At 43.0% G+C, this 27,922-nt stretch overlaps 1 protein-coding gene across 2 annotated transcripts; it reads right to left on the bottom strand.

Moving 5' to 3' along the window:
- Window positions 1-1,696: 1,696 nt before the first annotated feature.
- HPF1 (histone PARylation factor 1) lies at window positions 1,697-27,119 on the bottom strand. Of its 2 annotated transcripts, none has more exons than XM_069976602.1 (8): window positions 26,865-27,119; window positions 19,569-19,734; window positions 16,598-16,787; window positions 13,376-13,474; window positions 12,734-12,884; window positions 10,202-10,292; window positions 8,926-9,098; window positions 1,697-2,007 (listed from the first exon to the last, which is right to left on the bottom strand). In XM_069976602.1, the coding sequence occupies exons 1-8, from the start codon at window positions 26,946-26,948 to the stop codon at window positions 1,876-1,878; spliced, it is 1,086 nt and encodes a 361-aa protein (XP_069832703.1). In that variant the 5' UTR covers window positions 26,949-27,119; the 3' UTR covers window positions 1,697-1,875. The 2 variants fall into 2 exon arrangements, with proteins under 2 accessions (XP_069832703.1, XP_069832704.1); XM_069976603.1 differs by lacking the exon at window positions 26,865-27,119 and adding an exon at window positions 20,331-20,395 and having other exon boundaries at window positions 1,698-2,007.
- Between the last annotated feature and the right edge of the window lie 803 nt (window positions 27,120-27,922).

Here is a 27,922-nt window from a genome sequence, read left to right as displayed (position 1 = left end):
CTACCATCACCATACAGCTTTATAATTTTATTGCCAGCATTATTACGCATGCGGTATTACTAAATATGTGTGCACTTTTTTCTCCTACCTACATTTATTGTTAGCATTGACCTCACCACTTCTCTCACATCAAGGGATGTATATGGCAAGAGAACTGGAGACAAAACACATTTTGAAGTTCTATTTTCAACTTCCCGCCGGGGTTGAATCATGCAAAAGCAAGCCAGTACTATTAGTAATAACACTATATTAGTAAGTTATAAATCTTAGAGTGATCATTGTATTTAAATACAATTTTCTGACTGGAATAACCCTGCAAATTTTTCTTTTGGTTTTATAGTACTGCATAGGCTATTCAAGCCTGGTTTAGCAGCATACAGTATAGGTTTAAGCAGCTTTCAGCCCACATAAAATTGCCAATGATCAGTACAGACTGAAATTCCTCCACAGACCCACCAATAGAATCCTATGGGATCCGTAGCCGCAAATAGTGACTAGATTATTATTAACCACACTTTAATTTTTGCGGATCAGCAAAAAATACAGATCCAATACAGATGGAAATTTGCAGATTGCTAATTTAAAAAGATAGCGTAGTGAAATATATACCGACATGTGAATAGACCCTTACAGCTCAATGACTCTGTGCCTGCTGTCTCTGCTAGTGCGGCAATTTGAGTGCTGGCCTCTGCTTTAAGTCTACAGTGCTCAGGCTGCCACTGAAGTATGGGTTGCTGGAAAGAGGACAAAGGCAGTGTGACTACATGCCTCTGCAGCTCCGCTCTCATACTTAGTCACCAGGAGCGTGCATAAAAAAAAGAGATCCACCAAAGACTGCTGGGCACAGCGTTGGAGAGCTTTGCCCAGCCACTATAAGGAACTGGTGCCAGTCCACTCCATCAAGGAAAGTGATTGCTTCCCTTTAAATGGGTTATCCAGCTCTACAAAAACATGGCCACTTTCTTTCAGAGAAAACACGACTCTTGTCTCCAGTTCAGGTGCGGTTTGCAATTAAGCTCCTTTCACTTCAATAGAACTGAGCAGCAAAACCCCAGCCAAGCTGGAGATAAGAGCGGGGCTGTCTCCTGAAGAAAGTAGCAGTGTTTTTGTAGCGCTGGATAACCCATTTAAGTCATTGCAATAAAAAAAAAAAAAAAAAAAAGCAAAATCAGGGCACATTTAGGTAGTTTGTTGTTTCTGGGCTGGTTTAATAGTGTAAGACTGGGTCATAGTGGAAATATTAAACAGAACCTGTGGCCAACCCCCCAAATACAAAATATTTCTGTCAAAGTGGACCTGTCATTCAAAACAGTCTGACCTGTAAATCCATTATTTTACGTGCCCAGACACACAGGGATTTATCAAACTTGTGTAAAGTAGAATTGTCTTAGTTGCCTCTAGCAACCAGATTCCACCTTTTAATTTCCAAAGAGTCTGTGAGGAATGAAAAGTGGAATCTGTCTGGTTGCTAGGGGCAACTGAGCCAGTTTCACTTCACACCAGTTTGATAAATCTCCAAGCTGCAAGGGCTGACTCTGTCCTCTCCTCAGTTTCTTAAAATCGCTTGTATTATTCATTTCTACAAATAGCTTGGGAGCCCTGGTCACACATCTTTTTTAGTATCTTGGTAGTTTCTTTCGGTTTAGCAAATGTGGATTTTCAGGTTGCCTGATAATTGAAGAAAATCAAATGGGCATGAACTCTATTTTAATAATGGAATTGTATCACTTCTACATAATACACAGCTTCTCACATCAGATCACTGAATCATTGCACACACACAAGACAATTTTATTACAAAACTATCTTTATAGCATAATGCATGAGTACAGTAACAGAAGTATGCAACATATTAAAATGTGCCTGTGGTCTGGATTAAGTGTCTAGCTGGTTGACATTCTCCCTGCTTCGGTTTGCCAGATGAGATTCAATTATTTCTGCAAATAAATCCCGTTTCAGAAGTCGGTATGCAAGAGGCAAAAGTTGGCCAGCAACTTTATGAAAGTACTGAAACATAAAACCAGAAGATTATTAAATTATTTCCCCTTTGAAACCAGTTTCTGCATTTTAGCAATATCTTATGAACAGCAGAGGAGTTGGGAACATAAAGTATGTATAGTTACCCATCCCTGTGCCCAGCAGCATAAATATCAATCTCAGACCCCTGCCAGCCTCCTCTAGCTCCTGCAACATCAAGACCCAGACTCAGGAATGCCCACTCAGTGACTGGGGCAGGACACTCCTGAATGGCTGAGCGGGTGTTTTCCCCCAGGTTGTGACATAGCAGGAAGCTGGAAGAAAATGAAGATCAGCGGCTATCAGAGACAGTGACACACCGCTGCGGGGGCATGGGGATACAGTAGGTAAGTATACATTCAATTATTTTAGTATATTTTATTCTATTCTATATTATGCATTCACCCTGCCCATATGGGATCTTTAGTTGTGGCTGGAGTTCTCCTTTAATGGCTTCCCCAAAGTCTTTTAACTGACAATGCACCATGCTTATGAAGCCACGCTGAATAGAACTGAATGAGAGTTGCACAGGTGACCAGCTGTCCAGCCAGGAACAAGGATTTTGCTAAAGGGTCCTCTCTTACCAAAAGTGAAGGACCCCATCCTACTTTTATGATCTGTTTCACATGCCCCGTGCAGTAATAAGGGCTCATGCACACTGAGCAAAAAAGAAGAGGAATTGAATAGGAAAGATTTCTGCTTGAAATTCCTGCTCTGGCAGAATAGGAGTAGAATAGGAGCAGAATAGAAGCTGAATTTGAGCAGAATTCAAGCCCCATTGACTTCTATAGGATTCTTCTAGCAGATTCTGCCTAAGGCTATGTGCACACTGAGCAATTCTCGAGGAATTGTAGCTGAAAGTTTTCAGGCATAATTCAAGCAGAATTTAAGCCCCCCATTGACTTCTATAGGATTCCTCTAGCAGATCTACAGCAGAAAATTCTGCTCGGAAATTCTGCAGTGTGAACAACAGAGCAGAAAACCCATTGAACACAATGGGACTTTGCTCTGCACATTTTTTACGGGAGGAATTTCAAGCTGAATTTCGAGCTGAATTCCTCGCCTTTTCCTCAGTGTGCACATAGCCTAAAGAAGTGACATGTTACTTCTTTGGGCGGAAAGCAGATCTGCGGCAGAAAATTCTGCAGTGTGAACAACAGAGCGGAAATCCCATTGAACACAATGAGACATTGCCCTGTTCATTCTTTTACGGGAGGAATTTCAAGCAGAATTTAAAAGCGGATTCCTCACCTTTTGCTCAGCGTGCATGAGCCCTAACGTATATATACGTTCCTGCAGTGAAGGGGCTTTTAATGTGTGCAGAACAGCCCCACACACAGCAGTGTCGCAGGTGCCGGAGGTAATGGCAGGCAGCCAGTCATACAGCTGCCCGTTGTAAGTCCATTAAACCCTTAACGACATCGGGCATACCTATACGGCCCCGCAGGGTGGGCTTTAACGCAAACGGGCGTATAGGTACGCCCGATGTTTCCCCGATCGCTGTGTGTTCACACACAGCGGTCGGGGAAGATGGCCTGCTATAATGTATAGCAGGCCATCTCTGCTCGTCGGCACGGGGGGTGATTAACCCCTCCCGTGCCGACGATCGCTGCTATATGCTGATCAATACAGATCAGCATATAGCAGCTGAAAACAGCTTTCCGGGTCATCGGTGACCCGGTGGCCCGGAAAGCAATGGCGATTGGTGCTGTCCCCCTGGTGACTGCCACATTTGTGGCGTGAAAATAAAAAAAAAATATTTTTTATTTTCACGGCACATGTTCCACATATGTGCCCATCACCAGTGGGGTCCATATCCTCACTGCACCCCTTGTTGGATTCCTTATGGGGTGTAGTTTCCATAATGGGGTCACTTGTGGGGGGTTTCTACTGTCCTGGCAGCACATGAGCTTTGTAAATGCGACATGGCCTCCATCCTCCATTCCAGCCTCTAAATGGTGCTCTGTCCCTTTGGTGACTTGCCCTGTGCCCATATGGCACATTATGTCCACATGTGGGGTATTTTCGTACTCAGGGGAAACTACCCTACACGTTTTGTGTTCACTTTCTTTTTTAACCCCTTGTGGAAAAGGAAAAAAATCAAGGCTAGACCAACATTTAGTGTAAAAAATGTTTAATTTTTACACTAAATAATTGATCTTGTCTTGATTTTTCATTTTCACAAGGGGTTAAAAGATAAAAAAAAAACACTAAATGTGTAGCGCAATTTCCCCTGAGTACGGAAATACCCCACATCTGGACATAAAGCGCCATGCGGGTGCAGGGTAAGCCTCCAAAGGGAAGGAGCGCCATTTGGTTTTTTAAGGCTGGATTTGGCTGGAATGGATTCCAAGGGCCTTGTTGCATTTAAAAGGCCCCTGTGTTGCCAAGACAGTTGAACCCCCCCACAATTGACCCCATTATGGAAACTACACCCCTCAGGGAATGTAACAAGGGGTGTAGTGAGCATATGGACCCCACTGGTGACGGGCACAAATGTGGAACAATATGGCGTGAAAATGAAATATTACATTTTTTACACTATAATGTTGGTTTAGCCTTAAATTTTTCATTTTAACAAGGGGTTAAAAGAGAAAAAAACACACAAAATGTGTAGAGCAATTTCCCCCGAGTCCGTAAATACCCCACATGTGGACATAAAGCGCCATGTGGGTGCAGGGCAAGCCTCCGAAAGGAAGGAGCGCCATTTGGATTTTGGAGGTTGGATTTGCCTAGAATGGATGATGAACGCCATGTCGCATTTACAGAGCCCTCGTGCTGCCAAAACACTGGAAACCCCCCACAAGTGACCCCATTCTGGAAACTACACCCCTCAAGGAATCTATCAAGGGGTGCAGTGAGGATATGGACCCCTTGATGACAGACACATTTGTGCCGAGAAAGTGAAAAAAATGAAAATTTTCCCTTTCACGTCACATTTTTCCACATTTGTGCCCGTCACCAGTGGGGTCCATATGCTCACTGCACCCCTTGTTAGATTCCTTGAGGGGTGTAGTTTCCAAAATGGGGTCACTTGTGGGGGGTTTCCAGTGTCTTGGCAGCACGAGGGGTCTGTAAATGCGACATGACACTTGAAATCCATTCCAGTAAAATCCAGCTTGCAAAGGCCAATTGGCGCTCCTTCCCTTTGGAGGCTCGTCCTGCTCCCGCTTGGCACTTTATGTTCACATGTGGGGTATTTCTGTACTCGGGAGAAACTGCGCTACATGTTTGGTGTTTTTTTTTACTTTTATCCCCTTGTAAAAATGAAAAATGAAGGCTAGAACAACATTTTAGTGTAAAAAATAGAATTTTTCCTTTTTTACACCACATTGTTCTGAAAATCTGTGAAGCACCTGTGGGGTCCAAATGCTCACCGCACCCCTTGTTACATTCCTTGAGGGGTGTAGTTTTCTAAATGGTGTCCCTTTAGGGGTGTTTTTAATGTTTTGGCACCCCAGAGCCTCTGCCAACCTGAAGTGGTACGGTCAAAAATAACCAAATATAACGGAGGCGTTGAAATTCACTGGGCGCTCCCTTATATCTGAGGCTTGTGGTTGCGTCAAATAGCGCAATACGGCCACATATGGGGTATTTCTATAAACTGCAGAAACGAGGCAATCAATAGTGGGGTGCATTTTCTCTGCTTTTGCAGAGTTTGGGGGGTGCAGTTTCTGAAATGGGGTGCTTTGTGGGGCTTTCTAACATACAGGCCCCTCAAATACACTTTGAACCTGAACAGGTCCCTGAAAATATCTGATTTTGAGAAAATTTACAGAAAATTTGGAAAATTGCTGCTAATGTTTTAAGCTTCCTATTGTCTAAAAAAAATGAAATATAGTTTAATAAATGCTGCCACCATAAAGTAGACATGTTGCTAATGCTATTTAATATATAATTTATGTGGCATTACCATTTTCTGTATAAGCTGGAAGGTTTCAAAGTTGGAAAAATGCATTTTTTCACAATTTTTCACGTTATTGGTGTTTTTCATAAAGATTCGTGGAGTATCGACTCCATTTTACCAGAAATGTGAAGTACAATATGTCACGAGAAAACAATCTCAGAATCAGCCGGATAGGTAAAAGCATCCCGAAGTTATTAATGACTAAAGTGACACTGGTCATATTCATAAAATTTGTCTCTGTCCTTAAGGCCATTTCAGGCTCTGTCCTTAAGGGGTTAAAGGGGTTATCCAGCGAAAATATCTTATGGCTCTAAAGCTGGGTTTACACTACGTTTTTGCAATCTGTTTTTTGCAAAAAACGGATGCAACTGTGTGCATCCGTTTTTCCATTTACTTCCATTATAAAAACGGATCCATTTTTTTTGATGGACACAAAAACATGGTCGTGGTTTTGCAAAAAAAACGGATTGCAAAAACATAGTGTGAACCCAGCCTTAGAAGGCTAGAAGGACAGTGCTGCTTCATTGTAACCTGCAAAAACAGAGCTAGTGGAGCCTCATTTAAGAGTCTCGAAAACACAAGGACTAGCCAGATATCCCTCTGGGGAAGGGCCCAGCCAAGCGGTGGTTCTTGAAGGGAAACCACCAAAATCACCATATTAAGTGGCCCTGTAACTCACTGTAATGACAAGGGAAAAACCAAGGCCAGGTATCCATCCACATACAGCTGTTTCGGGGTGTTGCCCCTCATCAGTGTGGAGCAGGATTCAGATCACTGATCTCAGGGGAGACAAGCCAAAAATAACACTGCTGGCTTAGTATGTGGCTAGTCCTGTGTTTTAAGACTCTCAAATGAGGTGCCGCAGACTTTTTTTTTTTTTAATTTTTCTTTATTCCGATATCTTAGGGAGCAATGCACCTAGGATTTCACTGCATTGAGTGCTTTAGCCGGCAGTGTTATCTTTGGCTGGTCTCCCTGAGATCAGTGATCTCATTGTAACCTGGGCATTTATGCATCAATGACCTTTGGTCACTAAGGGGTTTAAAAAATATAATTTTTTTTAATATGCTTAAAATTGCCGTTTTAACCCCTAAAACGTTTTCTGTCTATGGGGCTGTATTAGGGCTTTTTCCCATCTATAATTCTCATCAAACCAGTTGGGTTTAGGTGGGATTTAATGTACAAATTTTTCAAAATATATTTATTTATTTTTTTACACTGTAGACTGAAATCTGCCAGCTGCTTTTCACATTCCAAACTACTGACAGCGTTAGAGGACCGTTAGGTCAAGGCACAAGAGACATGGGGGGAGATTTATCAAAGGGTGTAAAATTTAGACTGGTGCAAACTGCCCACAGCAGCCAATCACAGCTCAGCTTCCAGCTCTGGTGAAAGGAAAAATTGGTTGCTGTGGCCAGTTTGCACCAGTCTAAATTTTACACCCTTTGATAACTCTGCCCCATGGCGTCTTTCATATAGTCTGTGATTAGAGAACATAGAAAAATTATTTTATTATATAGTATGAAGAGACAGAGGCTTTCCTGAGCCCCCATACCTGACCCTGCTTGGGACTCAGCTTCCAGGTGTCAGTCGAACAGGAAGGGGAGGAGACATTCCAGGCTGCAGCTATTCAGGAGCTTGGAAAAGCCTCTGACTCTTTGTACCAGAGAATAAAACCAATTCTCTACATCCCGGAAGTACAGCTGGATATATGAAAGGTGTCATGTGTCTCCTTGTCCTATCAGGTATCTAATATTATCAGCAATTTGGAGCACGAAATAAAGCTGATAGATTGCTTGTTCTGATCTACCGTATGCATTGCTATAGCACTGCATAGATCAGTGAGAACCGTGCTCTGAGCCAGTCTCTATTTGCAGAGACACTTAGCAGCAACTGAAGTATAGACCAACTTTTGAAGTGACCCATCAGCACCCCACAATCATGTTGCTGGGGTGCCTATTGAACATTTGACAGGTACGGCACCTTTCATTCAATAACACAGTAATTGCTTTACATCGTGGCAATGAAAGGGTTAAACGACTGCAACCAGTGGGTTCATTGGTATTACTTATAAGCAGAAGGGGTCTGCTACACATAGAAGCCAACACCTGATGTCTATTTACCCCTTTAGGTCAGCTGATGTATATAGCCATATGGCTGACATGAATGGGTTGACAAGTAAAAAAAAAATCCGGATATTTTTCCCCTTGATCATACTTGTCTTAACACTTTATAAAATCAGTTGCTCCTTCTTACAATGGTATGTCTGGCTGTAAGCCAACTGATGGGACATGGAGCCTCTGTTGTCCTGTTGTCTCTGTTGGGAGCCCGCGGAAAGATGCGCGGACAGACAGCGGAATTCGGCGAATATTATCCGCGAGAGTTCCTCAGTATGAACCCACCCTTAAAGCGACTATGTACCCACAATCTGACCCCCCCCCCAAACCACTTGTACCTTCGGATAGCTGCTTTTAATCCAAGATCTGTCCTGGGGTCCGTTCGGCAGGTGATGCAGTTATTGTCCTAAAAAAAAACAACTTTTAAACTTGTAGCCTGTGCCAAACGGGAGTATCTGTGCCCTAACTTTGCAACACCTGTGCACCACCCCTCCATCCCACCCTCTTCATCATTAGGAATGCTCCAGGTAGATTGCCTCCTATTCGTCAGCTGTCAGCCCGGCACATGGGCCGGATCGTTAAGGACCTGTGCAATGTTCAGCATGGAGAAAATGTTTCAGTGGCATTCCTAATGATGAAGAGGGTGGGGAGGAGGGACGGAGGGGTGGTGCAAAGTTAGGGCACAGATACTCCCGTTTGGCACAGGCTACAAGTTTAAAAGTTGTTTTTTTTTAGGACAATAACTGCTTCACCTGCCGAACAGACCCCAGGACAGATCTTGGATTAAAAGCAGCTATCCGAAGGTAAAAGTGGTTTGGGGAGGTCAGATTGTGGGTAGAGTCGCTTTAAAAAAAAAAAAATTGAAAATTGAATGGTGTTACTTACATGTGATCCGTAACAAAACAGGTCGATTCCTAGCTCATATCCCATACCGTAATCACACTCATCATTTGCAAACTGAACAAATGTGATCATTTCCTGAACTGGAGCAAAAGCTTTCATTCTTTTCTCATCATCTGAGGCTTCTACTATAGCTTTACAAATCTTTTTTAAGTTTCCTTAATAGAAGAGAAAAATAATAAACTTTGTTAGTTTACCAGGTCAGTCAAACTAAGATCTGCACAAAACATGGAAAACAAAGGTGAACTTGGTATCACCTTCATGCTGCCTGAACCACTAGGTATCACTTTCATGCTGCCTGAACCACTAGCCATTAGGTAGGTCCCGGAATGCTTCTGTATACCCCACTATCTTTGATCGATTGATCTTTTCTGTACTCAAATAGGGACACATCTATCAATTAAGGCTTGTGGGACTGGGAGAATCTGCCAGAGAGCACCCTGATGGTTCTGGCAGCATAAAAGTGATGTCTTAAAAAAAAACATCAACATGCAGCCACCAGTAACTTAACCTTTAATGCACTATTAAACAAAGCAATTTTTAACGACTAACGATAAATCACAAACAAGATTGTTTATTGTTAACCTGAAATCGTTCACCTTATTACAGAGGACAATAGCTTTTAATTACGATCGTTACTATGATCGTTTACTTGATCTGATCCCAGCAAAACCATGAACAATGTGCAATTACACTGAACGATTAGTGGACAATGCGAAACTACAGGTCCTGTGTAATAGGGCCCTAAGTCTCAACTGTGAATTGTGTTACGCACTACAAGTTTTGATATTTATCAGCTGATCATGTGCAGTGACTTGAACAGTCATCCAAGTAAAACATCAAAAAATGCTGACTATGTGAAAATTTCTACACCAGTAAAAGTCAACACTATTATGAGGCTTTAAAAATGAAAAGGTGAAGTCTCTTCAAACAAAATCATAGGCGTACACACCTTATAAACTGCTGACATGCCCATAGCACATTTTATGGGGGGCAAATGCACATTATAGTCCCAACAAATGGGTTTGTGTGTCTATGGGAGCTGCTGCATCTTCCTCATTCCAGCAGTTTAATATTTGTCTCTAGCTCTAAGCATCCCTTCTATCTCCAACAATGTAGACTCCACAAAGATTATATAAATATAGCCAGGCAAAGACTGATGATTGCCGAGAAGAGAAGTATGATTTGGACTCGTTATTTCTGATGCATTTTTCTCTAAACATTTTGATAAACATGGGGCAGCAACAAGCTTCTAACTTACCATCAGTTTCAGGCAGTTCTCTGTATCCTACATCATTCTTCTTATCAACAGGAACAACCAGTCCTGCGCCATGGAATGACTTTGTCACTACCTAAGAAAAAAACATGGGTGAATCATCAAGTACCCATCTTCATTAACCCCAAGCCCAAAATGACCCAAATGGCCGCGCCAATTTTCATTTTTGTTTTTTTTCCCTCCTCCCCTTTTAAGAGCTCTAACACTAACTTTTCTATCTACAGGGCCATGTAGGGGCTTGTTTCTTTCAGGAATAGTTGTACTTTGTAATGACACCTTTCATTCTACCATATTATGTATGATGGAATCCCAAATATATCATTTATGAAAATAAAAATTGGTGAAATTGGAAAAAAGAATGCAATATGGTAACTTTTGGGGGGTTCCTGTGTCTATGTAATGCACTATATGGTTTACACAGATTCTCTAATGTTTTATTTATTTATGAAATCCTTTTTCTTTGCAATCAAGTATTAATAAAATGGCCTATTGTGACGCTTATAACTGTTCTAGTTTTTCACCTACAGGGCTGTATGGGGTGTCATTTTTTGCGTCATGATCTCTTTTTTTTTTATTTGTGAAGATCGGGCTTTTTGATCATTCATTATATATATATATATATATATATATATATATATATATATATATATATATATATATATATATATATATATATATATATATATATATATATATATATATATATATATACACACATACACACACAAAAAAAAAAAAATCAGCAATTTTACGACGTCCGCCATGCGGGATGACGATATATATATACATACACACACACACACACACCACTTTATTAGGTACACCTGTCCAACTGCACATTACCACTTAATTTCTAATCAGCCTATCACATGGCGGCAACTCACATGGTGCATTTAGGCATGTAGACATGGTCAAGACAATCTCCTGCAGTTCAAACCGAGCATCAGTATGGGGAAGAAAGGTGATTTGAGTGCCTTTGAACGTGGCATGGTTGTTGGTGCCAGAAGGGCTGGTCTGAGTATTTCAGAAACTGCTGATCTACTGGGATTTTCACGCACAACCATCTCTAGGGTTTACAGAGAATGGTCCGAAAAAGAAAAAACATCCAGTGAGCGGCAGTTCTGTGGGCGGAAATGCCTTGTTGATGCCAGAGGTCAGAGGAGAATGGGCAGACTGGTTCGAGCTGATAGAAAGGCAACAGTGACTCAAATAGCCAACCGTTACAACCAAGGTAGGCAGAAGAGCATCTCTGAACGCACAGTATGTCCAACTTTGAGGCAGATGGGCTACAGCAGCAGAAGACCACACCGGGTGCCACTCCTTTCAGCTAAGAACAGGAAACTGAGGCTACAATTTGCACAAGCTCATCGAAATTGGACAGTAGAAGATTGGAAAAACCTTGCTTGGTCTGATGAGTCTCGATTTCTGCTGCAACATTCGGATGGTAGGGTCAGAATGTGGCGTCAACAACATGAAAGCATGGATCCATCCTGCCTTGTATCAACTGTTCAGGCTGGTGGTGGTGGTGTCATGGTGTGGGGAATATTTTCTCGGCACTCTTTGGGCCCCTTGGTACCAATTGAGCATCGTTGCAACGACACAGCCTACCTGAGTATTGTTGCTGACCATGTCCGTCCCTTTATGACCACAATGTACCCAACATCTGATGGCTACTTTCAGCAGGATAATGCGCCATGTCATAAAGCTAAAATCATCTTAGACTAGTTTCTTGAACATGACAATGAGTTCACTGTACTCAAATGGCCTCCACAGTCACCAGATCTCAATCCAATAGAGCATTTTTGGGATGTGGTGGAACGGGAGATTCGCATCATGGATGTGTAGCCGACAAATCTGCAGCAACTGTGTGATGCCATCATGTCAATATGGACAAAATCTCTGAGGAACGCTTCCAACACCTTGTTGAATCTATGCCACGAAGAATTGAGGCAGTTCTGAAGGCAAAAGGGGGTCCAACCAGTTACTAGCATGGTGTACCTAATAAAGTGGCCGGTGAGTGTATATTTGTTTATTTATTTTTATATGTTTTATTTATATAGTGGGATAGGGGTACCCGTACGTCCTAGGTTGTCTAGGGGGTTAAAACATGTTAAAATTTACATTGCTTTAAGTGCAGATTTTTAAAGTGCTTGTGAAAAGCTTCCTCTAATTAGATACAATTTATTACGCATTTTTATTGCCAATAACCTTACATTAAAAGAATTGAATGGTTTGCCTATTTTCATGGACTGTCACGTGACCCTTTTCATTTCTTGACATTGTGTACAAGCTCCCAACATGCATTGTGGTTCTGTGTACAGCTACTGTCATACTGAGCATGCACAGCTTGTGTTTGACAGGCAGAGGAAAGGCAGAACACTGGTATAACAAAACATGTTCAAGCTATTTCACAGGGTAGGGGTGTCTTTACTATAAACATGTAAACCATTTTATTTTATTTTGTGAATAACCAAAAGAACAGCTACAAGTCTAATAGGAAATGAAAAATAGACTAACTTTCTTGTCTCTCCGCTTCATGGAGGCAGACTTTTGCTCCAGCGAGTACCCCAGATTATTTGCTGCTGCTGATAGTTTCTCCACCAAGTCTTTCACCATATTCACTGTCTTTTTGTCAGAAATTTCTTTCAGCTTCTTCACTGCAAACTGTCTGAAGAATAAAAGGGGTATATATAATATTATCTTCCATACTATAACGGTAAAATGACCAGGTAAAACATCTTGTACAGTGAAATGAAAGGGCTTTCAAAACCTCCATGCACAGAACTCTCCAAATTGACAGGGCACGTTTGAAGTCAATGTTCTTTTCACATAAATCTATCAGCTAGTCACATTTATTGGTAAACAGGATTGATAATATTTTCTGTTAGGCTGGGTTCACACTACATTTTTGCAATTCGTATTTATCATTTGTTTAAAAAAAAAGAAAAAAAAAAGAATGCACTTGTGGTCAACCATGTTTTTTGTGTAAGTTTAAAAAAAACAGATGAGTTTTGACTTTTTTATTATGGAAGTCAATGGAAAAACAGATGCACACAAATGCATGCAAAATGATTAATCTTCTGTTTATTCACCTTGCATTGTGTTAATTGATAAAAAAAATAAACCATTAACCAATAATAAAAGGTGAGTGACACTTACTTGACAGCAGAAAATACATTGTCCCCAGATGGAGTGATGAGACATCCTTTAACAGCATCATTAGAGCCCAGGAACACAGGCAATTCTTCTGGAGAGTCTCTAGAATAACAGACAAGGGTTTGACATTCACATGAAGGCAGAACCCACCCATCTTTCCTGCCATTGTAACTTTTAATTAGGTCATATAACAATGGTAGGAAAAATGGTTGAGATAGATTATATTATTGCATTGCAATCAGCTGTGATGCTGGAAGAAATCTGTTACTGGCACGTGCCTGCATCAGGAGCGGAGCGGCAGGTTTTTTGAGAGTGTATCGTGCTGCCTGCTAAACATTAAAAATTTATTTTTAATGACATCTACTATACAAGTTCATTTTAATAAACGTTTTGGACCTAACAGTGAGGAGCACATGCGCCAATGATTGCTTTTGGGTACATTAACACATCTGTAACTGAAGACATATAACGGACCTAGGCCTGCGCAGGAGCCACAATCCATGGCACATGACCCTAGTACAGGCTGCAGCTGCACATTTGTAGTGTTGTCTGTAGCTGCAATTCAGTCCTAGGACACCCAAGACTTAAGAGCAGCAAGAAGGGAAGCTTAAAAATAACAGGCTGCACCTCAAAAGGGGCCTGATGAAGTCTTGAGGACGGAACGCGTAGGGACTCGGCTCCATCCACCCCTCTGAGAGCTGCACTATGATTTATAGTTTTGCTTCTCATTTTTGTATTTCTTTTTATATTTCCACATTTTGTTTTTTTATGATACTTTTTGCATATCTTACTGTGGATAATGCACATTACATGTGGCAGATGCACTTTATAGCAATTTCCGGAAGCTCTATTTTACATTAGCATTGATATTGCACCATTTGTCTATTGTGACACTGATTTACAGATTGCTCTCAATTCATTCTTTGCTGGGGTGGTTTGGTGTACATTGATCCTTATAAGGCTCTGTGCATGTAATTTGTATGGTTTTAAGTGTGTTGTTAGTGGTTACGCACAATAAAAGATTTGTATACTTCTGCATTATTTTAAGGTGCAGCCTGTTATTTTTAAGCTCCCCTTCTGATGAGTTATGCTTTTAGAGCTTAGGGATTAGCGCTCAAGTGTTAGGTAATCTATGGTGCAGAAAGCCCAAAACTGTCATCCTGGACTTTTCCAAATAGTCTTCTCTACCAAGCAGACAGAGGTGGACTAGACACATACTGTGTAACCTTAAAGGGGTTGTCCAAGATTTTTCAATAAAATGGCACTGCATTGACCTCTGTGGGTGTTTTATATTCTGCATCCACTTCTATTTTTTTATTTAGAGCAGAGATGGGGAACCTTCGGCCCTCCAGTTTTTGCTAAACTACAATTCCCAATTCTCATGCAAGGACAGCCAAAGATTCAGCTGTTCTCTGTTTATAGTCTGTCCCTGGCTTTGGCTTCAAAGATGTCAGATAAATCTCTCTGTGTAAACGCACCATTACACAGCTCAATTATCGTTAAGCAAGGGCTGCACGGACATTGTTAGCCATGTCCGTGCAGCCCTTGCCCTAAACTAATCATACAATAACTATACAGGCTCTTGGTCTTCTCCTGCCCTTTTGCTTCCAGTCACCATGCACTGCAGGTTCTCTGAGCTGACAGGCCGCTCAGCCAATCGCTGACCATAGCGGTCCCAGTCAGTAATTGGCTGAGCGGCCTGTCAGCTCAAAGAAGCTGTAGCGCAGTGAGCAGCAGAAGACCAGGAGCGTGCAGAGGTAATGTATGAACAGTTTATTCAATCATTAGCCAATCATTTTAGGTCTGGACCTAAAGACACGATCAGCCGATGATCGTTGTCTCTATTACACGGAGCGATAAACGGCCTGATTCGGCCTATTATCGCCCCATATAATAGGGCCCTAAATGTCCCTCCTTCCTCTGATATGGGATCTGTGCTGGAAAAGAACAGAGAATGTGTGTGTAGAGTGCGTTCCTCTGTAGAGCCCCTTTTTTCCCTGCACTTAGTTTAGGCCAGGGACCGCCACCGTGTTTGGGGCCACTCTATTAAAGAGGTGGGTACCCCCAAAAGGCAGGGTCAGGTTATCTGGATTTGAGATCAGTGTGGACCTCCTACCCTGCCCAGTACTGCAAGAGGACAATTTACTCCACGGTGATTTCGTTTATGACGGTACACCACTGGGCCTAACCACAGATCCCTGAATATGTTTGTTTTCCTTAATATAAGTAACTGGCAGACACTGATCCCCCATGCTGCCCAAAAGGCAGCAATATAGACGTTTCTTTTATTTACTCCTTCAAAATACAAACAAAAGAAAATAAAGAAAACCTACATAATTCATGAAACAATGTCCGTCTTTTTCTTCGCCGCCATCATCTAGTATCTTGTAGCGTATTTTATTCACATTCACCGCTACACAAATATATTACACTTTACAAAGGAGATTCTATTGCACTGTATGAGTCTTATATTGCACTGTATGGATCGAGTTGTTTAGTGTAACAGTCTCTATATGCACATTATTCCCATAAAGTATTTATTCCTTTTACCACATTCTATTTCCACATTCTAAATACCACAGTCTATTTCCTTACTGTGTGACTAGGGCTAAAGATATTGCACAAATATCTATTGCACACTTTTCCCATAATACTTCTTGTTGTAAAGTGCTCAAATTGATTTATTCAATCATTTTGAATAAATGAAAAAAATGTTCCAAGATAATTTACTTCCCTTGTTACTTGGAGTCAATTCAAACAGAGTCCTTTGAGCTACAAGATACTAGATGATGGCTGCGAAGAAAAACACGGACATTGTTTTATGAATTATGTAGGTTTTCTTTATTTTCTTTTGTTTGTATTTTATAGGAGTAAATAAAAGTTATATTTTAATCTTCTTACTAGTCAGTGATATTGTAGTAAATTCAGGAAGATATTATTAATAACATAGACCTGTTAAGTAATAATACAGACGTTTCCCTGCCTATTGGTTGAGTAGGCTGTGATGTCACTGCTGATCCCTGTGACCTGGGAGTTCTTTATGCCAATAAATACAAAAAAACGCAACAGAGGATGGATGTCCAGGGACACACAGCCTTAAAAAAAAAAAAAAAATTGGAGGAAACAACTAAGGGAAAGGGACAGATCACAAATCACTCTCTATTCCAACCACCAAAATTGGTCAGACAAGCTCTTTAATAATGGGCAGTTAATACTAAAGCTCACCTGTAATATCCAATGTGATGTTGTGTCTTGCTGTCCCCTACAATGATAGTCTGGAATTCAGGGGGATCATAGAAGAATCTCCAATGCAAATTGTAATTCAAGTCAGAAGTTTTCTTAGCCGCTTTGTGTTTGCCGGAAAGAATATCATATGGCCCAACAAGCTGAAGGCCAAGGCTGGATTTCAGTGCACCTAAGGTGATGGCAAAGATTACAGAATTGTTATTACTAAAGAAGCTATTAAGAATCAGAAGTCAGTCATCTCCCATAGAGGCAAAGCCCAAATGATAAGTGAGACATTGACCTCTTAATACCAAATAACTTGTCAGGTATCAATTGCCGAAAGGAATTGGTATAGGTATTTTTGTATGCGCGTTTGTGTATGTGTATATCTGCTGTCTTTGTTGGCCACAGCAACTGATAACAGGTCAGCGCTTTCATTTTACTAAAGCAGTTTGAGAAGAGCTTGTTTTTTTTAACTCTTTAATGACTAGGCCTGGTTGGGCCTTAAAGTGTCACTATAGTTTACATTTTTTTTTGCAGAAATCAATAATACAGGTGATTTTAAGAAACTTTGTATTGGGTTTATTATCCGAAAATGCATTTTTATCATGAAAAAGCACTTTGAAGCTCTCCCCTGTCTTTATTGTTCTCTATGGAGAGGTGGAGGGTGATGAGGCACCAAAACAGGACAACAAAGAGTTAATTTACAGCTACATCACAGGCTCTCTCCTCTGAGGTCAGCACTGACTTCTCTGACCTCTGAATCCCACTTTCACACAGGTCCTGCTGTGTAATCCTTTGTTCTCTGCTGGCGACTAATTTCCCTCCTCCCCTCTCCATAGAACAGACAGGGCCCGACTGATGTAAACCTGTCGAGATTTCCCTTATAATGGGCAGTGGATGAGAGAGGAGGGGTGACCTGGAGAAAGTGTTTTTGAATGCAGATAATGGCATATTTGCCTAATAAACCCTATTTCAAGGTTTTTTTTAAAATCGCCTGTAATATTGATTTCTGCAACAAAAAAAAGAAACTGACACTTTAAGGAGCGAGAACCCCCCCCCACACAGTCTTATTTAAAAGGCCACATCTGTTATGCTTTTCTGTCGACAGCTGTATTTTCTCAGCAACTTATAACTTTATTTGGTTTACAAAAAAAAACCCAAAAAACTCTTAATAGAAAAAAAAAAAAAAAAGCCTGTCGTTAAACTTTGATTAGAATTTATTTTGTCCCACTATCCCATCACCAATACAATTAATTTCTATACTCAGTATACCAAAGCATTACTGCCTGTGAGACTGTGCATCCAGCTTTTATGGCAACTAGTGATGAGCGCAACTTGAGAATGTTTGGGTCCGTTCAAACCAGCGCATGCACCATTTGGTTAGCCATGGCTGCAGGCGTAAGTAGTTTTGGAAAACATGGATACAGCCTATGGCTGTATTCATGTTTTCAGGCAGCCGTAGGGCTGCATCCAACTTCTGCAGCCATTGGTAATTAAATGGCGCATGCGCTGGTTTGAATGGACCCAAGCATGCTTCAGTTGCGCTCACCTATGATGGCAACCCATGAGCAGCTTATGTTCACAGGGTGGCGATGGGATTACAGATAGAGGCCCTCGTCTAACCATCTGGATGCTGCAGTCACTTACACTGTGACATACAAAAGGTTAAAGGAGTTCACAGGTTTGGAGTTATCTTTGATCCAAACCGCTGTGATTGAAAGATTGGCTTGTTCCTGAGAACTTGGAGCACATATTGTTCCCATTTACTAGGGAATAATGGGATGAAAGTCTTGGATACAGGCCTGCGGAGTCAGAGTCGTGGAGTTGGAGATAGTTTTGGTTGAAGTCAGAAAAAAAATGTACCGACTCCTGCTTTAACAAAAAATCTTTCTAAATTTCATAACTGAGTTTTCATATGAATTAAAAAAAAAAAAGTTAATTCTTTTGTTGACTGTACATGTGTTATTTCTCTTCTGTACTGCTCTTTTCTACATTTTTAATAAAAATGAGTTTAGAAAAAAAAAATGTTCCTCAATATATTTTATATTCTCTTTTTCAATTTAAGGACATTATTGATTAAAACCAGAAAAACATTTTCTCACATACATTTAGTTTCCTCCATATATCAGTAATAAAGCACTGGTCCTATTAGATAAGGAATGGTCAGAGAAATGTTGTCAGTCACTTTTTGACAGCTTGTTTCTAAGCTGGAAGAGTCCAATGTGTAAGGGGAGATTTGTGCTGTTCTCTTCCTGGATGCTGGATGATTGTATATGAGCAGCAGTGTAATATATGAAGATATCCTGTGTAATATAGAGAAGGAGGAGGAGGAGATTGTGTTTTTCTTCAGTGTGCTATGGCTGCAGCAGGCTGCGTGTGCGCACTCACTATGGCCACAGCAGGCTCTGTGTACTCGCACGCTTAATTCTTCAGGAAAAGGTGACTGGAGATTGGCTGCATCCACTACACACACACAAAGAGGAGAAATTGCTTTATATCTTTGCCTTATTCACTAAGAAGTCGCTCCAGGATTATGTAGAACTTTAAGAAGAAGCTGCTGAGCCAGATCGACTTTACACTATTGTGATAAGTAACTTCCCCTGTTGTCCGTTTGACCATTTATGAAAGAGCTGGAGTCGGGAGTCTGTTCCTGATAAAATTTAGGTGTCGGAGCTGCAGCTAACCAACTCCACAGCCCTGCTATGATAAGGGGTGGACTATTATCCCAACTAGCTTGGCAGCGAATAGCTACAGCAGAAGCACTTCCTTGATTGCCTATAGTATCAACATATATTACATTGTACAGGGACATCCATAGCTAACTACAACGCAGGAGTACAAGTAGTAAGTTGTGCGAAGAGAAACCTAAGTGCTTCCTTACAGATGAATGGTGAGCTGTAAAACACTCTAAGTTGACCACACAAAGTCAATAAATACATAAAACAGACAAATGAATAAAATCACGTACTGCAAGGTTCATCCCGATTGATCTCTGCACAAAATGTCCAGAATTGATAGAAGTCCTCTGGCATAGTAAGCTTATATAAGGATTCCACCTCCTGTCGCAAGCTGACCGGTACATCTTCCTGGTTGGAGCGTCTCTTCTTAACATCTTCTGTTACTGTATCACTATTCTGAAAATAAAATGTATATTACAGCTTTAGAGAAAACAATGGTTGGTTAGTAAGCCATTTATTTTGGTGCCCAAGGTAAGAGAGAAAAATGTGTAGCCAAAAACATGTTGTAACTACCATACCTAATCTAGGCATATTCACCTGCGTTGGTCCGCCACAGCTCCTAGTGTGACGTCATCTGGTCTCCCACTACTTCCACGACAGACTCCTCTCCAGCACAGCAGTAATGGCAGTCAGCCAATCATTGACTGTAGAGATGTCCCACCTCAGTCACTTCTTGGCTAAACAGGCCGTCACTGTTAAATCAGGTTTGGAAGCAGAGTAATGAGCGGTGGGACCAGATGGCGTCACACCAGGAGCTGCAGGGACTGATGTAGGAGAGGATGGCCCAGATTTATCAATATTCATAAAACTAAAAATTGTGTAGTTTGCCATAACAGCCAATCACAGCTCAGCTTAAGCTCTGGGAAAGTAAAAGCTGAGCTGTGATTGGTTGCTGTGGGCAAGTCACTCCAGTTTTTGTTTTACACAAAATGAGAACTCTGTGCATGTGTCTTTTTCACACCACCCCTTGTCAAATGCCATATAAACCATACCTGTACATTTATTTAACCATCCAGATTAACCTGAAGATGGCAGACGTGCCCCAGTGATGTCGCTGTACACTAGGGTTGTCACGATACCAGAATTTTGAGTTCAATACCAGCTTTCTTATTTCGATACTTGATACTAATTCGATACTAAATAAGGTTTGAAAAAAAAAAAAAAATGTAAAAATACAAATATAATTTTTTTTGAATAAAGGGAAAAGGGATTAAAACCTTTATTATGATTTTTTTTTTTATTTAAACTTTTTTTTAACACTTTAATTCCCCTCTACCCCGCAGCATACCTCCCTGTGCACAACTCCCAGCATAGCTTCTTGCTGCGATTTGTGGTGCACGAGCGGGTATGCTGGGAGTTGTACACAAGAAGGTATGCTGGGAGTTTTAGTACACAACGAGGTATGCTGGAGGCTGCTGCTGCACAACTGCAACTTCCAGCATACCTTCTTGTGCACTACAACCCTCAGCATACCTCCTTCTGCACTGCAACTCCCCACAAAAAGGAGAGTTGTAGTACACAACGAGGTATGGCGGGAGTTGTAGTACACAACGAGGTATGGCGGGAGTTGTAGTACACAACGAGGTATGGCGGGAGTTGTAGTACACAACGAGGTATGGCGGGAGTTGTAGTACACAACGAGGTATGGCGGGAGTTGTAGTACACAACGAGGTATGGCGGGAGTTGTAGTACACAACGAGGTATGGCGGGAGTTGTAGTACACAACGAGGTATGGCGGGAGTTGTAGTACACAACGAGGTATGGCGGGAGTTGTAGTACACAACGAGGTATGGCGGGAGTTGTAGTACACAACGAGGTATGGCGGGAGTTGTAGTACACAACGAGGTATGGCGGGAGTTGTAGTACACAACGAGGTATGGCGGGAGTTGTAGTACACAACGAGGTATGGCGGGAGTTGTAGTACACAACGAGGTATGGCGGGAGTTGTAGTACACAACGAGGTATGGCGGGAGTTGTAGTACACAACGAGGTATGGCGGGAGTTGTAGTACACAACGAGGTATGGCGGGAGTTGTAGTACACAACGAGGTATGGCGGGAGTTGTAGTACAAAACGAGGTATGGCGGGAGTTGTAGTACACAACGAGGTATGCTGGGATGTTGTTTCGGGAGGCTGCTGCTGCACAACTGCAACTCCCAGCATACCATCTTGTGCACTACAACCCTTAGCATACCTCCTTGTGCACTAAAAATCCCCACAAGAAGGTATGCTGGGAGTTGTAGTGGACACAGAGGTATGCTGGGAGTTGTGTCAGAAGGCTGCTAATGCACTTCAACTCCCAGCAGCATACCTCCTTGTGCACTACAACCCCCAGCATACCTTTGTGCCCAATGAGGTATGCTGGGAGTTGTAGTGCACAAGGTGTGCTGCTGGGAATTGTAGTGCATTAGCAGCCTCCTAACACAACAACTCCCAGCATACCTCCTTGTGCACAACAACTCCCCAAGAAGGTATGCTGGGAGTTGCTGTACCGGAGGGCCCCGAGGGAAGGAGAGGGGGCGCGCAGGATTGTGGACACTGGAGGGTGCGAGGGACCGCATTGCACGGCAGGTCCTGGAGGTGGTAGGGCGCAGGGGACCCGGCTGCAGCAGCGGGAACTGGCGGGTGCGGGGGACCCGGCTGCAGCAGCGGGAACTGGCGGGTGCATATGAAGTGGCTCAGGAGGGGTTAAATGCTGCTGTCAGGTATGATAGCAGCATCTACCCTGTAAAATAGCCGGCACAAGCGATCGCTATTGCACGGCAGGTCCTGGAGGTGGTGGGGCGCAGGGGACCAGGCTGCAGCAGCGGGAACTGGCGGGCGCGGTGGACCTGGCTGCAGCAGCGGGAACTGGCGGGCGCGGGGGACCCGGCTGCAGCAGCGGGAACTGGCGGGCGCGGGGGACCTGGCTGCAGCAGCGGGAACTGGCGGGCGCGGGGGACCTGGCTGCAGCAGCGGGAACTGGCGGGCGCGGGGGACCCGGCTGCAGCAGCGGGTCCTGAGTGGGGGGAATGGTTAAATGACTGCTGCCCGCGAGGTCGTGGGCAGCAGTCATAAGCAGTGGGGGCCGCCCCATATGCAGCAGACTCCTGCTGCATATGGAGTGGCTCAGGAGGGGTTAAATGCCGCTGTCAGGTATGATAGCGGCATCTACCCTGTAAAATAGCCGGCACAAGCGATCGCTATGTGCCGGCTATTTAAATTTGGTGCCGCCGGGAGCGGAGTGGGACGAGGAAGTGACAGGTGAGGGCAGGGGGCGGCACACAGAGAAAATGGCCGGTGCTCAGATAGCCGCCGGCCGTGTTCTCTGCACCATACCTTATGTTAAGCTGCGTTATTATGCAGTTTAACCCTTTAAGGACATGGCCCATTTTCGTTTTTACGTTTTCGGTTTTTCCTCCTTGTGTTTAAAAGGTCATAGCACTTGCATTTTTCCACCTAGAAACCCACATGACCCCTTATTTTTTGCTTCACTAATTGTACTTTGCAATTACAGGCTGAATTTTTGCATAAAGTACACTGCGAAACCAGAAAAAAATTCAAAGTGTGGTGAAATTGAAAAAAAAAAACGCATTTCTTTTATTTGGGGGAAATGTGTTTTTACGCCATTCGCCCTGTGGTAAAACTGACTTGTTATGCATGTTCCTCAAGTTGTTACGATTAAAACGATATATAACATGTATAACTTATATTGTATCTGATGGCCTGTAAAAAATTCAAACCGTTGTTAACCAATATACGTGCCTTAAAATCGCTCTATTCCCAGGCTTATAGCACTTTTATCCTTTGGTCTATGGGGCTGTGTGAGGTGTCATTTTTTGCGCCATGATGTGATCTTTCTATCGGTACCTTGATTGCCCATATACGTCTTTTTGATCGCTTTATATTACATTTTTTCTGGATTTGATGCGACCAAAAATGCGCAATTTTGCACTTTGGGATTTTTTTGCGCTTACGCCGTTTACCGTACGAGATCAGAAATGTGATTAATTAATAGTTCGGACGATTACGCACGCGGCGATAGCAAACATGTTTATTTATTTATTTATTTGTTTACTTTTATTTAAAACCTGGGAAAAGGGGGGTGATTCAGACTTTTATTAGGGGAGGGGGCTTTTTACCATAAACAACACTTTATTTTTTTTTTTTACACATATACTAGAAGCCCCCCTAGGGGACTTCTAGTATATACACTTGGATCTCTCATTGAGATCTCTGCAGCATAGATATGCTGCAGAGATCCATGCGATCGGCACTCGTTTGCTTTCGGCTGCTGCAGCCGAAAACGAACGAGTGCCGAGCCGAGGACGGCGCCATCTTGGACGCGTCCCCGGCCGGCATCAGTAACGGAGATCGCTCCTCCGGGACAAGGTCCCGGAGGAGCGATCTCCCCCACTAGACCCCAGGGAAACGTTGCCTCCGGTAATCGGAGGCAGCTGTCAACTTTGACAGCTGCCTCCGATTAGCTAATTAGCGGGCACGGCGATCAGACCGTGCCCGCTAATAGCGGCGGTCCCGGGCTACTCGCTGCACCCGGGATCGCGGCACTTTGAAGTGCAAGTGAGGACATATGACGTACCGGTACGTCATATGTCCTTAAGAGGTTAACATAAAGTATCAATACCAGGAAATCCTGGTACCTAACAGTTTTTCTGCCTAAAATATCGATAGTAGTATCGATATTTCGGTGCATTGTGCATCACTACTGTACACTCGAAGTGGGACACTGGAACTTCCTTCTGAATGTGATCAGTGGGGCGGTGATTGGCTGCAGGATCCCACGTATCACAGCCTCACCAGGGAACCTCTACCCTTCAGTAAACTGCAGCGATAGCCCTGGGTAAATTTTATATATATCTATCTATATATATATATATTTTATATAAATTTATGTATGTATATACACTCACCGGCCACTTTATTAGGTACACCTGTCCAACTGCACGTTACCGCTTAATTTCTAATCAGCCAATCACACGGCGGCAACTCAGTGCATTTAGGCATGTAGACATGGTCAAGACAATCTCCTGCAGTTCAAACCGAGCATCAGTATGGGGAAGAAAGGTGATTTGAGTGCCTTTGAACGTGGCATGGTTGTTGGTGCCGTAAGGGCTGGTCTGAGTATTTCAGAAACTGCTGATCTACTGGGATTTTCACTCACAACCATCTATAGGGTTTACAGAGAATGGTCCGAAAAAGAAAAAACATCCAGTGAGCGGCAGTTCTGTGGGCGGAAATGCCTTGTTGATGCCAGAGGTCAGAGGAGAATGGGCAGACTGGTTCGAGCTGATAGAAAGGCAACAGTGACTCAAATAGCCAACCGTTACAAGAGCATCTCTGAACGCACAGTACGTCGAACTTTGAGGCAGATGGGCTACAGCAGCAGAAGACCACACCGGGTGCCACTCCTTTCAGCTAAGAACAGGAAACTGAGGCTACAATTTGCACAAGCTCATCGAAATTGGACAGTAGAAGATTGGAAAAACCTTGCCTGGCCTGATGAGTCTCGATTTCTGCTGCAACATTCGGATGGTAGGGTCAGAATTTGGCGTCAACAACATGAAAGCATGGATCCATCCTGCCTTGTATCAACGGTTCAGGCTGGTGGTGGTGGTGTCATGGTGTGGGGAATATTTTCTTGGCACTCTTTGGGCCCCTTGGTATCAATTGAGCATCATTGCAACGCCACAGCCTACCTGAGTATTGTTGCTGACCATGTCCATCCCTTTATGACCACAATGTACCCAACATCTGATGGCTACTTTCAGCTGGATAATGCGCCATGTCATAAAGCTAGAATCATCTCAGACTGGTTTCTTGAACATGACAATGAGTTCACTGTACTCAAATGGCCTCCACAGTCTCCAGATCTCAATCCAATAGAGCATCTTTGGGATGTGGTGGAAAGTGAGATTCGCATCATGGATGTACAGCCGACAAATCTGCGGCAACTGTGTGATGCCATCATGTCAATATGGACCAAAGTCTCTGAGGAATGCTTCCAGCACCTTGTTGTATCTATGCCACAAAGAATTGAGGCAGTTCTGAAGGCAAAAGGGGGTCCAACCCGTTACTAGCATGGTGTACCTAATAAAGTGGCCGGTGAGTGTATGTACCTTGGTTTAGGAGTGTTTTGGTTTAAGAGCTCATAGTTTTTCAGAATTGTGACTCGGTTTAAGAGCTCCCTGTACAGGGTGGGAGCGTGAGTGGGGGAATGGCGTGGTCTACAGCACTGTACTCTGACCCAGAAAGTCTCCCTTAATTTCTAAATCTTAGCAGATCCACTTTAGGCTGGGGCTTACATCAGAGGACAGGACTGTGGAGGTATATCTCTCCATAGCTGTAACCCCTCTCTCCCGGACAGAGAGTGCTGCTATACTGTGCCCACATCTGCCCTGCTCATTCCTTCCTGCTCCCTGCAGTCTCTGTCAGCCCTTGTGTTTCCCATCCTCTCCATTACTGTACAGTAATTTATAATATCACAAATTCTGCTGTTTCTGAATGCTTTGGTATAAGAGTGGATTTGGATTACAAGCAAGGCCCTGGAACGAATTATGCTCGTAATCCAAGGCACCACTGTATTAGGCGTACATGGCTCTCTCAGCCAAAAATTCACAATCCCAATGTCCAGCACTGCCAAGTGAAAGTCTGCAGATTTGCTTTTAGTTTCCTTTATTATGAAAAGAAGCAGACTATGTAAGAACGGATGACGTGTTTGGGGACACAGTTCCAATAAATAAATAAATAATATATATATATATATATATATATATATATATATATATATATATGTATATGTAGTCAAAAAACTGTAGCAGAACGGCACTGTGCAGACTTCTAGTCAAAGCGGCTTCCAGCCAGTGGGTGCACGTCTCTCAGGTAGTAGACCCTTGACTCCACAGCATAAGTAATAAGAGATGGGAAGACGGCACTCCAATAGTGAAAAAATGCGTGATCATTTATTCACCCATACACGTAATGCGACGTTTCGACTCAAGCATGAGTCTCTTAAAAAAAGACTCATGCTTGAGTCGAAACGTCGCATTATGTGTATGGGTGAATAAATTATTACACATTTTTTCACTATTGGAGTGCCATCTTCCCATCTCATATATATATATATATATATATATATATATATATATATATATATATATATATATATATATATATATATATACATATACACACGGCAATGTCCCCCAGCAGTAGTTCGTCCCACTGGACCAGTAAGTGCAGGCAGGGAGCTGCTGCTGCTGCTCCTTCTATAACGGTCTCCTTCCCTGTATAACACAGCATGGCCCCTGCATAGAGGAGGACTCCAGCGGATACTAAACTACAACCCCCATCATCCTCGGCCATGGAAGCCTGCGGAGTACAAGAGCTGCCGTTCTGCAGCAGGTTAGGTGAGCTCTCCGCGCCCTGCTGACCACCTCCTCCCTGTATGACATAGAATGTATGTGAGGCCCGCAGTGAATAAGCGCCCCCCGCCCCGTCCGAGCCTAGGTGCTCCCGGCTGCCCCTCACCTGTTGCCCGGCTTGCGGTGCTCTTTTCCCGCCTCCCGCCATGTCAGACTTTTGCCTTGACGCGCCTGTTTTTCTTGACGTCATCGCTGCGTTCTCTCCGTCGCCCCACCTCTTCTCGGCCGCGCGCACGCACTGGGTCTTTAGTATACAGGTCACGCGGCCGCCTGTAGGTCGGTAGCCATCTTGGTTGTGGCAATTGGATGGAATAAAAAAGCCGGTTTATTAGTTTTTGTTATGCGCGGTTCTTAGTGTAGTATTCAGACCTGTATTCGGAGATTCCCTGCGGTGACTGGCTAACTGTCATTACTGTACACGAAGCCAATGACGTAATCGATGGACTCCCAAGCCCTACTAGCTGCGCATTGTTGTGTACACTCTTCTGCCATTAGAGGGCGATAGAGTGAAGGTTATTATTATAAATGGAGTGACTGCGGCAGCTGACGTGTAATAGCTGCTGTTCTTTCATTCTCTCTCATCCTTCAGAATCCTTATTCTAAATATATGAAATGCTAGAAAAGGTGTAGGCCGCTATCTGAGTATGAGGAGCTTGTGTTTTTATGTGTTCCTTGGATTTGTTCCAGTTGACCTTGACCTTCACCTCCTGCCGCCTTCACCTCGAGATCATTTCCAGAATTTGTCTTTTCTCACCTAAGGTCCCGTTCACACTGAGCAAGAACGTCGGAATTCCACGGCGGAGCACTCTGCCACGGAATCCCGCCTTGCTCATTGTCTCACTGTGAGTGAATGAGAGGGCGCACGCTCCTCTGCTGCCGCCGATCTCCACTCAGAGAGATGACATGTTACTTCTCCGAGCAGGGAGCGGAGGAGTGGAATTCCGACGTTCTTGCTCAGTGTTAACAGGGCCTAAGGGCCCTATTCCACGGGACGATAATCGTTCGCATAATCGTTAAAAATAAACGATTAAAATGACCGCTATTGCGAAAGACCTGAAATCGTTCACCCATTTACATGGAATGATAATCGTTACTTATGATCGTTCTTGCGGTCGTCTTGTCGTCGCTATTGGGTTTGTCACTACTGCGAACGACCAAACGACG

This window comes from Dendropsophus ebraccatus, chromosome 7 (assembly GCF_027789765.1).
Source record: "Dendropsophus ebraccatus isolate aDenEbr1 chromosome 7, aDenEbr1.pat, whole genome shotgun sequence".
In the NCBI taxonomy this organism is placed as follows: domain Eukaryota; kingdom Metazoa; phylum Chordata; class Amphibia; order Anura; family Hylidae; genus Dendropsophus; species Dendropsophus ebraccatus.
This window is presented reverse-complemented; position numbering and strand designations above follow the sequence as displayed.